The 12,967-nt window shown below is 34.7% G+C and overlaps 1 protein-coding gene across 4 annotated transcripts in view; it reads right to left on the bottom strand.

The window, feature by feature from the left end:
* Positions 1-12,967, bottom strand: part of BTBD9 (BTB domain containing 9) — a 109,242-nt gene that overhangs the window by 31,876 nt on the left and 64,399 nt on the right. For all 4 annotated transcript variants that reach the window (XM_040057869.2, XM_040057871.2, XM_040057870.2 and 1 more), the window contains exon 8: positions 5,980-6,089. In XM_040057869.2, the coding sequence (XP_039913803.1) occupies positions 5,980-6,089 (110 nt within the window). The remainder of the gene's footprint in view (positions 1-5,979; positions 6,090-12,967) is intronic.

Here is a 12,967-nt window from a genome sequence, read left to right as displayed (position 1 = left end):
ATAGCAATAGTATTTTTATAAAAGATTGCAATTTTCAAGACATTGCCTAAGGGTCATCTATACTGACTATATTTAAAGATAAGACAGATATGTTATTCAACCGCCCTAAGAGATCTTCAAAGATAAAAATGTACCAGAAGTGTGTTGTAGCCTCAGTCATATTTATTTATCACTCCTCAAGCTTGTTTCTCTTACTCTGTCTTTGGAGCATACTTGATTTTTCATAAGAATCTTTTTTTCCCTCTGAAGCACTCTGAAAAAAAAGTTAAAGCTGCTGCTGCCAAGTGACTTCCATATCTGAGTGCAGACTACTTCCTTTCATCTCTCATTCTGGACATGTCAGCTTTTGCTTTCTGTCCATCCACTGTGACTTCACTACAATGAGGGTGGGTGGGCAAATGAAAGAAAATCCTCAAATAACTTTTTGCAACACAGAAAGGAACAGAACAAAGAGTGTGTTTGTACAGTTCACAAAACCAGCCATTAATAAACCTTAAATAAATTATGAAAAGAAACATACAGGGAGAGAGCAGATCTACTACATAGTCTTATTTTATAGGAAAGCAGCAATTTAAAGCATTATGGACTTTTGAATATATTTATACTGCACTCTAGTCAATAATCCAAAGTTCTCTGCTTTTGCGTCATTGCAACAAAGATGTCCATTTTAATGAATTTTCTTAAAACACTTACAAAGCTAACATTGTGAAGAAACTATAAACAAGAAATTACACTAGAAGAAACAATTTTTGTTTTAGTTAGTATGAAGGAGTGATTTCCCTCTCATGTTTACATTTGTCAAATGTTCAGCTTCCAATCGCTCAGTTTTTAACTATTAAATTGCATTCCTTCTCTACTAGAACATCTACTAAGCTGAGAAAAGTTTCCTTCTTGTGTGACTGGAAAATAGAAAGCTGAAACTAAAGAAAAAGAGAATTAAGGATGCAATGTTTGATTATATTGTATTAAAGAATTAAAAGGATATTAGACATTTTGGTCTCATTTCCCACATGCCAAAAGATTTGTTAAGTCTAATCTTTATTCAACATATAAATTAGCCCTTGTGTATTTGCTACATGGTAGAAAAAATATGAAATCTACAGACTTTTCAGTTAATTAAAAGTACAGCCACATGTCCTGTTTCATTCCACATACTCTATTATATTCTTCAGTTGAAACTTGCTGATGAAATTACTATGTTTAATTTGAATCTTCAGTCAAATTATTCAGAGAAATCAAGAGCTAAAAAAATATTAACTTCAAAACAACTATCAACAGTATTTTCACCTGCTTCAGTGAAAAGCTTTCTGCAAGCCATATTTAGCTGGAAAAGAAAACCCCACTGATATGTGCTTTTGTACAACTGTCAGAAATTATATTAGAAAAACTTCTGAGAAGGCTGATTTTTCACTTGACACATGATTCCTAATCCAATAAATTAGAACAAAACCATTCAAGTCACCAGAACTGGCCATATTTTTGCCAACTAATTGGCTGCTACAGGGCTCTTTCATTAAACATTATGTCTGTGGAAGGTTTTCAGAAATATCAGTTGTTTTAGGAAGTGTGCATCCCTCCTTGTAGCACTGGAAACAGACAGAAAAGGATAAAAAAAAGGAACTGGAACCAGTTATATGAACAGATCTCTCTCGAAACTGACCATGTGACTATTCTTTCTTGAAGAAAGGGGGAAAAAAATCCCTGCAGTATATAGATTGTCTTTAACTTGTCATAATTTCCTAAAGCTATGGCTGCAGCAGAGCTGACTTATACTGCTGGGTAAGTCTGCATTGTTTTGGAAAAATGTGAAACTTTGTAAAAGAGAAAAAACAAAATATAATAGCCTTGTGTGGAGTCAACATTAAACTGGACAAAAACCAGCATTTCTCACTGCTTCCTTGGGGAGAGACGAAGCAATCTTTTACAAAGCTGAACCACACACTAGGAAGCTGGTATGACTGGTTTCTCTTTATTCCACATTCAATTTTGTTTGTTCTGTTTTTCCCCCCCTATATAACTGCCAGAGTAAAAGACAAGTGAATATTTATTTGTATTGTTATATCCCTTTTAAAACAAGTTTTCCTAAGGCATTGAACAGCACACAAATGAAGGCTCACGATGATTCCTATGTACTGAACAGTATTCCCCAGAGGGTGACCAAGGACATTCCAGTGTTTTACATCTTCTGCTCTTCAGTCATTATTCACTGTTCTCCCTTTTGTGTGTAATGTACAAGTTACAAGACAGTCTGATAGACTGAGACAGACTACAGACCAACACTGCTTCATGGAAAAGCCACCCACATTGCACTCCCAATGACCTTCACCAAGCTCAAAATCAGACCGAAGGTTGATCAAGCCCACACAATCCTTGACTGCCCCTCAGCACTGAGTAGCGATTAAAGGACTGAGGTTATCAAACTTTTTTCCATTTGAGGCAGAAAAGAGGAAGTTTTTCCTCTATTAAGGTAGGAAAAAAAAACCTCCCAGAAACCTAGAGGCCTTGCATAGAAGCAGTCCTTTAACTGCTTTAACTTCTTGCCACTGGGCAGATTAGAACATTTTACAATAGAACACATGACACCAGGTACTGCTTCCAAGGGAGTATGTCTCTTACTTGTGAAAATATTCTTTTGTTTGGGATTCTAGATTAAATGGCTAAAGACCATTCAAAATTTCTAATCAGAAGTTCATTATAAACAAGCACTATGTGAGATCAAAGAATATTTGCATCCTTGTTAACTGAAAGAGTTATGTTAATATCATGAATTTAATATGAAAAAACTGTTAACTTACACATTTAGAGATAATACTATGCCAAAAAGAAAAATCAACCCTAACATCTGCATTAAGGAAATAATTTCATTTGATTACATTCCTTTCTGTCACCTCATTTCACAAGACAACAAATTGTAAACCAACACTTAAAACACCAGACAGTGCTATAAAGAGCATTTTCTGCTTCTTATGCTTCAAAAGTGTTACTCAGCTATCATTGAGTCATGTCAGTACCACATCCAGTATCGTACAAACTGAATGTATAAATCATCTCCCACATTCACTTTTAATCATAATATGTCAAGTAAGTAATTTTTCATTAAAACATTGTACACAAAACCAAAACAACATAAAATTGTTGTTCATGAAATAGCACTTAATTTTTATTATTTGTTTACCAGCTTTTTAATCTTCACTGTACGGTGACAGCCCTTACATAGACACCATGTATCAGTAGTAATATATCTGATAAATTACGCTCTTCACATTTACAGCTCTCTGATCAAGTTGAGTATCGTTCACAAAAATTAAATAAATAATCACTCAAGTCTCCACATAACATCTCTAACCAAATACCTCAGAGGCCTCATTTCTTTGGAATGAGTTTTCAAATGACAAAGTCTTCACGTATTATCTTCAGTGTTGTTTTGTAGAAGCAGGGGTCACATAGTCTTTTTGAAAGGACCTTATGGCCTTCAAGAGCTGACCAATACTTCATTTTTTAAATAAAACAGGGTGTAGAAACAGCAGCTGTGTTTGTTCTAACTTCATTTAATTCTGTATTCAATATCATATGGGATAAGCAATGAACCCAATAACTGCTTTTCAAGGGTTTAAGATAAAAGCATCATCTCAGTCAAGACTAAAAGCAATCTACTCTGTTTACTGCACTTTCATATATTTAGTTGATTTTTCCTAACTGCTTTCAATTCTCTTTATTGTATCTGGTCACTTCAGAAACAGAAACAAACATTACAAATCCTCATCAGAGCAATAAAATATATCTGTGTCAACCCATTGGTACTCATACTGAGTTTTTACACAAGTGGACCTTGGACAGGCAGTCTGCTTGATCACAGGAGCCACACAATATGGTGCCTTATGGTCATCATCAGAGGTATGAAAAAAACCCATTAAGTGGATATAATATCTCTCTGCTGGATCAAAGTTGTTGAGAATATTTTTGAATAGGCAATACTGATGGCCAAAAATTTTGATGGAACAATCATAGGTGCCCCTGCTCAATTTCACAACTGGACTAGCCTCAAGTATTTCCCAAATCTTTCCATTTGTACCTTTCTCATCATAAACTCCGCAGGGTCATGTACATAACTGCTGGTGCCTCATCGACAGTTGGAAGTCTAGCCACATCCTATTTTCAATTAACTACTCCCCGAAATCTTACTTTTAATTTTCTATCAATTTTTATCTATTGTACTGACTAGCATCCCTTAAATATAAAAAGCTGTGGAAACCTACAGGCTTCTCTTTCCATATTGTTCATCACTTCAAATGTGTTACACGTACAACAGCTTGACTGATCCACACTGAGCAAAGCTGTCCTTGATTAAAAATCACCATTAACACCAGAAACCCTTAGGCTGCCCAAACCCTATTCACCTGTAAGAGTCTACAGAAAAATTCTCACAGAGAATTTTTAATAAAGCCAAATGAAGTCTCCATCCCATAGATTACCCTTGAAACTTAAGAAATGTTAGAATAGATCAAATAGTCTGTCTCACTAGAATGATCACTCAACCACAAAAAATAATTGAGTCTATGAAAGATGAGTCACAGTGTAAGTTCACTTACACAAACATGTACAGATTTATTGCCTTGCCTACTTATGATCAAACTTTGTGTTAACACTCAAAAAAAGTATTTAAGGCCTAAACTCAGCATTTACTAAGTAAATTTGATCATCTGAAATCAAATACGTACAAATATTTGTACACACTAACTGATTTTTGTATGAAGTTTCTAAAAATTCATAGCTGGCACTGCTAACTATGAAATTTATCTCAAAGGTTTTATTAAATCTGAGATACTTTGTTTCTCTGCTAACTAGCTTACTGAAGGGAGATGTTTTCTTTTAATGGAGTTCTTCCTTACTGTTTGTTCTATTTCATAGTCAATAGCAATTGCAATGCTGCTTGTACATTACCTAAAACAAAGGGAAAGCTTTTGATTTGCCTTTGTATAATGCACAGGGAACAGGCTGAAGGAATTGGGTCCTGGTTTTTCATGGCTAAATATTACAGTTTCCTCAGAAAAAAAAGAGTGAGTATGTCCAACTAAAAATCTTCCTTCTCATGACAGGTATATATTTAAAATTTAAATTTGTTTTAAACTGGCATGAACTCTAAGAATTTTAGTGAAATTCTTGATTTTATGCCATTAGTAACAAACTATGGGAAATCCCACCTGGACAACTACTAAATACTGTCTCCAATGAATTTCAGGATCTGACTTTTTTGAGTTTATATGGAATATGGAAGAAAGCAGAGAAACCACCCTATTTGAACTATTAAAAAAAAAAATCGATATTAAGTCTTTCTGTGACACATTTTATCATTCAGTACTGTTGGTCTGTTGGGGATTTCTACCTTAAGTAACAAAAAGGTACTTAAATCAGTGTTATATAAGCTGCGCAGAGCTAAGAGAGCTCCATCAGCATGGTGTTCTGAGAATAACAGCAGCATAGTCGATATAATGTTCTGCCATGGCTAAGCATGTCTATGACTCTTCGGGGGGAAATCAACACATGAGAGTTTACTTTCAGCAGTTGTAACCAGGCTGCAAATAGGCCCTAAATGTCCAAATCCATCATCACTACAATAGATAGCTGTGCTTAGTCCATTCTTGTAAGAGAATTCAGGCTAACCTACTGGGAGGCATGAGCAACCATACTGTGATGTGCAAAGAAAAATCACATTACCAGCACTGACTGACTCAACTACCAGTGGCTTTGTCAGCAGTGGTTGATTTGAATTTTAGCATTCCTGCAGCATCGTTAATTAATCCACAGTACTGGAATTTCATAGAAATTGCAAGGACTAGCCAACCAATTCAATGCTTACAACACTATTTAACTCAATTTAGATTTCTGGATGGAAACAGAAGTAGAGTGCAGTAATGGCCAGCTTTGAAAGGTAAGTGTTTACAATAGTGCATGAAAAAGGAAAATGGTTTTATCTCTTACCTATCAGACCTTTCTCAAGAGTAAAGGATTTGTTTGTGAACATGCATTCAAATGCCACAATATGGAAAACTTTGTTCACTGTGTTGTGGGTCCCAACAATTCGAATATACCTATAGGGAAACAAAAAAAGGTAAACAGCACAAGTTAAACAAGACCAACTTCTGTGCACTTAAATATAATTGTTTCAGTTAGATTATAATGTGCAGATCCATAAGAATTGAGTAACTGTTAAAAAAAAAGAAAATGGAGTAAAAAAGAATATCAATTTCATAGCAGGTTTGCATCTAGTCAGGATGCTGGCTCCAGTGCAATTTAAGAAGAAAAAAAAATCTTTAAAGAGATGTGGAATCTGTTAAAAATGTTTCTGGATTAATTTGTCAAGAAAAGCAAAATTAGGGACCTTCTGTTTCAGAAATGGTCTGTTAGTGCAAATATGTGCTCACAGAGGTTTTAAATATTAGTAATAGTAATAATAACAACAACAAGAAAAACAGTAACTATTCATCCTTTTACCAATAAATTTTCAGCACTGTGAAAAATTTCATATGACCATGACAATCAAAAAAAGGAGTCAGGCTTTTCTTCAAAGCCAAAAATTAATTCCATTTCATTAAGATTGTTTCTAATTCTAACACTGGATGTACAGGATATCAATCTCTGTTGGTGTATTTTTTATTAATAATGAAAACAACCCTCATTCACATATTATGAAACAAAGCTACTCTGGGTTTCATTCCTGGTGGTATAACTTACATTTCTATGCTCCAATTGCGAATCAAATAGAGCTGCTCTCAAACATTGTGACCTATTCACCTGCTGCATTACCCTAGAGGCTTCACCTTCCATAAACAATCACTAACCTTGATTCAGTCTGATTTTGCATTCTCTGAAGAGATCCAACAGTCCTTACTATAAATTTTGAAAAATCTCAAAAGGGCTATTGTATACCTCTCAATAAATGCTGAACAAGCAACCAGAAAACTACCTTAGCCAAATATCAATTACTTCACAAGATGGGTTACCCACACTTGCAGAAAGCTTTGTATGAATTTAACTTATTTCAATTAACAATTATCAGAATGTATGAATCTTAAGCAATATTTTTGGTCTGTCTTTCATTTACATGGTATAATTATATTTCTAACTTAATGGCCATTCACCAACAGCATCATTTTGTCTCAGTTCTTCATCAGATCAAGTTGAGAAGATACTGTGCATCTTTTCTGAGATTTTTCTTTTTAAACAATAAAACAACCACGATAGCTATTTACTGTACTAATGCTCAACCTCCTAATTTCATTTAGAAACTATTTTGATAATCATAACTTGGAACAAAGAATTTTATGCTATTGCCTAATTAACATTAACTCACAGATCAGTCAATTATCACAGTATTGGATGTCCTGGAAGTCATTCTATGTAAAAAATAAAGTTGCGAAAGTGGAGAAAATATTTAGTAGTCATAAAGAAGATAAATCTGTGTTTCAAGAGTAAAGCAGAACTTAGCCCTTACTCTGTAGCTCTGCCAAGTGCCTGCAAAGAGTATTGCACGAATCTTGGTTGACAGCCAGGCAAACAGGAGGTGTTTCCCCAGACCTGCCCATGTGAACTAGCTGACTTTCTTTTTATGAACTCAAAACCACAGTTTGAACCCTAAACACACAGGTAATGTCCAAAATTCGACAACAGCACCTGATCTCGTCCCCTCCAGCCACAGAAGCACAGAATTCAATTAAACACAAGAATAATTTAGGAACATTTTGAAGTGCACATGGAGGCTGGTTTGCCATGAAGACTCCCCTGTCTCTTCCAGGCAAGGAAGGTATTGATTGAGTTGTGCTGCTTGGAAAAAATGCACCAAGCAAACCAACAGAGTGTTACTAATGGAGATGTACTTTGACATCCTTCAGTTACGCTTCCTTGCCTTAGAGAGCTTAGAGGATAAACAAGTAACAAGATTAATAGGAACACAAGAAACTACTCCATAATTAGCTTTAAAAGCTAATTTACTTAGATTTTTTGTGTTATAAAATTGTATCATTAGAGCAAACTTCTGGATTGTTTGCTCAAAGCAATTGGAAGTTGTTCATATTCCTGTCAACAATGAAGCAGGTTCATATGACACAAAGTTATCTATAAATATTTGTGCGATTGCAGAATAAAAGAATCACAATCCCATCCCTAGCCTAGCTCCATTGTCAATGGACTTTACACTCAACTGCTAAGATGAGAAGACAGAAAAAAACCCTGAATCATTCCTTAAAGAAAAGACTTTGATCAGTTTCTGGGGTTTAAATGAACTTCCCTAGAAAGTAAATGGGAATGCAACACGAAAATTTTGCCCCTTACTTTTATTTTTCTGGCCCTTTTTGAGAATACTGGATACTAATAATACATAAATGCTCTAAGAGTCTCATTCACATGTCACAGACTTCTGTAGCCACAGAGAGTCAAGCTACTCTTGACCCTAAAATTCTCACAATAGGAATATCTGAAAAATCTGGTTGGTGGGTTTTTTCCCCAGTACCAAGAAAATTGTTTTGACTATAAGGTAAGAGCATGCTCTACTGGATCTTGGTAGAATTTTAAACTGCTGACTACCTGGGTTGATTAATTAGGCATCTACATGGCAACATCTCTCATTCATCTCCCATTTTTCCCAGAGCAATTCTTCTCCTTTATATGAAACTATTATATTGGTACTCAGTTGTGACTACATATGTGAACAACTAAATTACATTTTAGTTCTGCTCTTTACATTTGTAAAGCTGACACATATAATTCAGATAACAGCTGCTGCAGATCACACCATCTATTCTGCTGTGGATGCCCTGGAGGACTACAAACACCAAGCTCAGCTGTCTACATCACCACAACAGTGCTTAGGACATATGTGTCAAAGCATGAAAATATGCATACTATAGTAGTCATTTTAATCCTTCATTATAATAAAAGCAGTAAGATACAGACAAACTCTAAAATATATTAAGCACAAATTCCAATCCCTTGAAAATATTGAGAGAGAAGATTAAACAAGGGGAGGGAATGGAAATTAACAGGTATTTTGCACTGATATCCACTCTTCAGTTACTATCAAAGCAACCTAGAATAGCAACAGCAAACTCCAAGAACTAAATCTAATATGTATAAAATGTGCTCTTACGAAACTGGCATTTAATTTTCCTTTGTGAAGCATTTGGTATGAGACACCAGTGCTAGAATTACTCTACACTTTATACCTCCTCTAACTGCTTAGAACCATGAACATTCACATTCCAATCACCGCCACAAAGATGCATGAGGCACAGCCCAACACACAAGGGCATTAGAAAGCATTGTGTTTGTTTTCTAGTGGAAAAGGAAACAGTGTTATTCAACACCATCCAAACTCCATTTATTGACAACTCCCTAAAACGAATAATCCTTCAGACTCACACAGCTGAATCAACAGACCTGTGGCAGGAAGAGAGAAAACACAAGGAAGAAAAATCTACTGCCAGCATTAAATCATTTGGGAGAACAGTGGACATAAATACATAAAATAAAGAATTAAGCCAGAACAAACATGAAAAGCGTATCTGTCTTTTGACAGAAGACAAGTTTCCCTGCACTTAGACAGGAAAGTCTAATAAAGTCTACTTTATACCAAAGGAAATCCTTGCTGCAAATATTGAAAACAACAGTGACAAATCAAATAAAACACCTACACAAGACAAAAATCATTGAACTCTGGTAGGAAAAGTACATCTAACACCGACAAAGTCTGGACAGTAACAAACATTTTCACCTTGGAAATACAACCGACAGTGAAGCAGTTTGAAAACACAACACATTTCACTTTGTAATGTGCCAGAATGTATATGCAGGTATTTTATGATGGGGCATTCAAGTGACTAAAAATATTGGCATACAATACTTAAACAGGACACGTAATTGTTTGTGTACCACATGTAAGCAATATGTCAGCCAATCAACCAGTGCTTCTCAAAGAATATAACCAAATTAACACTGATGTGCTTTGGAACATAAGTAACATTTGCACAATGTGATAATATGTTTTGAATTCCATACATAATGATCTGTAAGAATAATAAGTTTACAAATGCTTTGTTCTTTTTTAATGGCTTCCAATTTTTATTTCTTTAAAAGAGAAAGAAAACCAAACATTTTCAGCTAGTTGGAAGAGGTGCATAAAGTTTAAGTTCTCAAATCTGAACTTGGTTCACCTGGTTTTATTTCAGGTAAGACCTCGACCCAAACCAGCTCAATTTCCTAGAACCCATCTGGATATGAGCAGAAATCTGCAATTACACCTGATCTCATAATGAACTCCCACTATAAGAATACAACATAAAATACAAGAAGATATTAAGATTTGGATGTCAAGGAATCTGTATTTAAACCATATTCCTGATTTGACTTTGGAGCCAAGCACAACTTACATATCACCCTCACTTATCTTTATGCCATCTCTACTGAATTCATAAAATGGAACTCTAATAAATTCAATTGTATAGGAAAAAAGCAGCTTGTAAATAGAGAAGAAAGCATTGCTCTTCATAAAGTCTAATTTTAGAACAAAGTGGACAGGGAGATTAAGAGAACAGAAATGAGCTGGCTCTGCAACCTTCCAAGCCAGTGTGACAAGAAGCCAGACTCTTTCCAAAGTGAACCTCATCTTCCATAGGACTTGTTTTCTTTGAATTGCACTACATCCTCATGAGGTTTTGACTTGGGAGGATCAATTTAGCTTCATTATATAGATATGTTGTAGCCTCCACATTTTTAAACATATTGAATAAAACAAAAGAAAATACAAGTAAGTGCTGTTCAGTGAAATATGAAAATGTTTTCCATTTTCCCCTACTTCTCATGCACCACCAGTCTGTGAATTTAGCATGCAATACTTATTTCTTGCTCCAATGACACCGCAGTAAATGCCGTCTAGATTGAGACTAGAATCAGACTATAAACAATATGACAAAGAAATACCTGAAAAACCTTAGAAAAAAGTGAGGGAGGATGGAAGGATAGAAGGCAGGAAAAGAAAAGAGATTGATTTCAATCTGCATCAATGTAGCTCAACAAAGAAATAACTGTAGTTCTGACCTGTGCTTAAAAAAAGCAAGTAATTTTGAAACTACTGTATAAAATTGTAATGAAGATATATATAAAAATTTGTATTTAGCTCTGGCATCACAAAAATCTGACAGACAGTGGTAAAAAGGGTGGATTAAAAAAAAAAAGTCTGAAAATTATTTTAAAAATAGGGCAATTATTGAAAGAATCTTTTTTATATAAACTTTGGATGAATCATTACTAATCAGAAACACAGTAACTCCTGGTATTTGAGCTCACTGGTATAAGTGAGTAAGAGAAGACCTCCGGGCTCTCAAAAGGGGGTCATAAATGCACATGAAGAATTAAACATTATAAAAAGGCAAAAAAAAAACAAAAAAACCCTAACAAACTGACCAACCAAAAAATAATCTAAATGCACAACAGATAAATAAACCACCAACCCTATCTAAACAGTATAACATTTTACTTACAGAAAAATACATCCAAGGATATATGCACGAAACCTTACCATTCATTATGTTAAAATTATACTGAAAAACTATTAAACAATACTCAAATGGAATCAGCTAAGTCTTGGTAACATAAAAATAACTAATTATATATTTTTCAGCAATATTTTCATGATTTAAAAACTTGTACCTACAGATACAATTCCTTGTAGTTGCAGGTGGTTAGAAAATTGATGCAAAGTATTGCTGGCTCAATTTCAAATTTGCTACTCAGTTCTGGAGTGCTGAAATATGGGGGTAATTCATTAAGCAAAGTATGTCTCATACATTTTAAACATTTACAATATAGCATGTAGTGTTAGTATTCAAGAGTGGTCTGGATCTTGTACAAGAATGCCTTTGTTAACAGAACAAGCTTCGGCTCCTTAACTAAAGATATGATCATACAATTATTAAATCTCTGTACTACCCCAGTGATTTACAGATTTACAAACACCTGCCTAAAGTAACTATCACAAGAAACATCAACTTGAATTGTTCAACACTAGGAGCAATGTTTGTAGGAACAAAACCACTAAAAATAAGAATTCACAAGTAATGTCCCACTCAAAGCAATAGAATGTCAGTTCTGACTGCTTTGGTGTTCCTTTCTAATGAAGTGTGTGACACCTGTTCTGCTCCCGATAACACACACCTTAGCCAAACTTTTAAGCCATGATCATTCTTTAGACGGATTTTAGAAATTATTAATGAAGACTGAAATTCACATGAAATATATATCAGCTACTATGAAAGAGAGAAGACTCACTGCATATTATAAGACACGTTTTTCAAGTTTGTGAAACAAATGTCGGATGTGAGACAGAACAGTGAAAGTAGTCAGAGTATCAACCAATTATTTCTAAATTTACCAAGTTCTGTCTTTGATAAGAAAAATCTCACATGATATCCATTAGCAGTCTGCTACACATATACACCATTGCTATCTCAGTTGATCAGTGTCTCTAAACTTCCTTGCTTATATTTTCCAGCATATTCAAGACACAACTCTTAGTTACTGCAAGTGTCAACTAAGCTATAAAATGAAGGACAAAAGAAATATTATTTATGGGACTATTCATTAAACACAGTGCAGCAGATTCAATCTTGTAAGCTTCATAGGTCTAGTTCTTTAAAATCAAATTGTGTTTTACTGGAAATTGATGACACGGTGGAAGAAGGATCATAAATTTGGATTTCAAGTAGGTGGTCTATACTAACCTGTACAAACACTCCCATACAGCTCATCAGCAAACGAGATGACAAAAGAAAAGAGTAGCCACTTTCAACATATGTACACAAATAATAAAATATCCAGAAATTCAAGTTCATGTGAGAATAGCTGAATTACGGTTAAAGGCAGAGCATTTAAGACAGACAACTACTGTAACAATTTCTTGTTCTCACTGCTTCTCTTT

Source organism: Hirundo rustica, chromosome 3 (genome assembly GCF_015227805.2).
Source record: "Hirundo rustica isolate bHirRus1 chromosome 3, bHirRus1.pri.v3, whole genome shotgun sequence".
Classification (NCBI taxonomy): Eukaryota; Metazoa; Chordata; class Aves; order Passeriformes; family Hirundinidae; genus Hirundo; species Hirundo rustica.
Note: the sequence above shows the minus strand (reverse complement) of the source record. Positions and strands in the feature narration are given on the sequence as shown.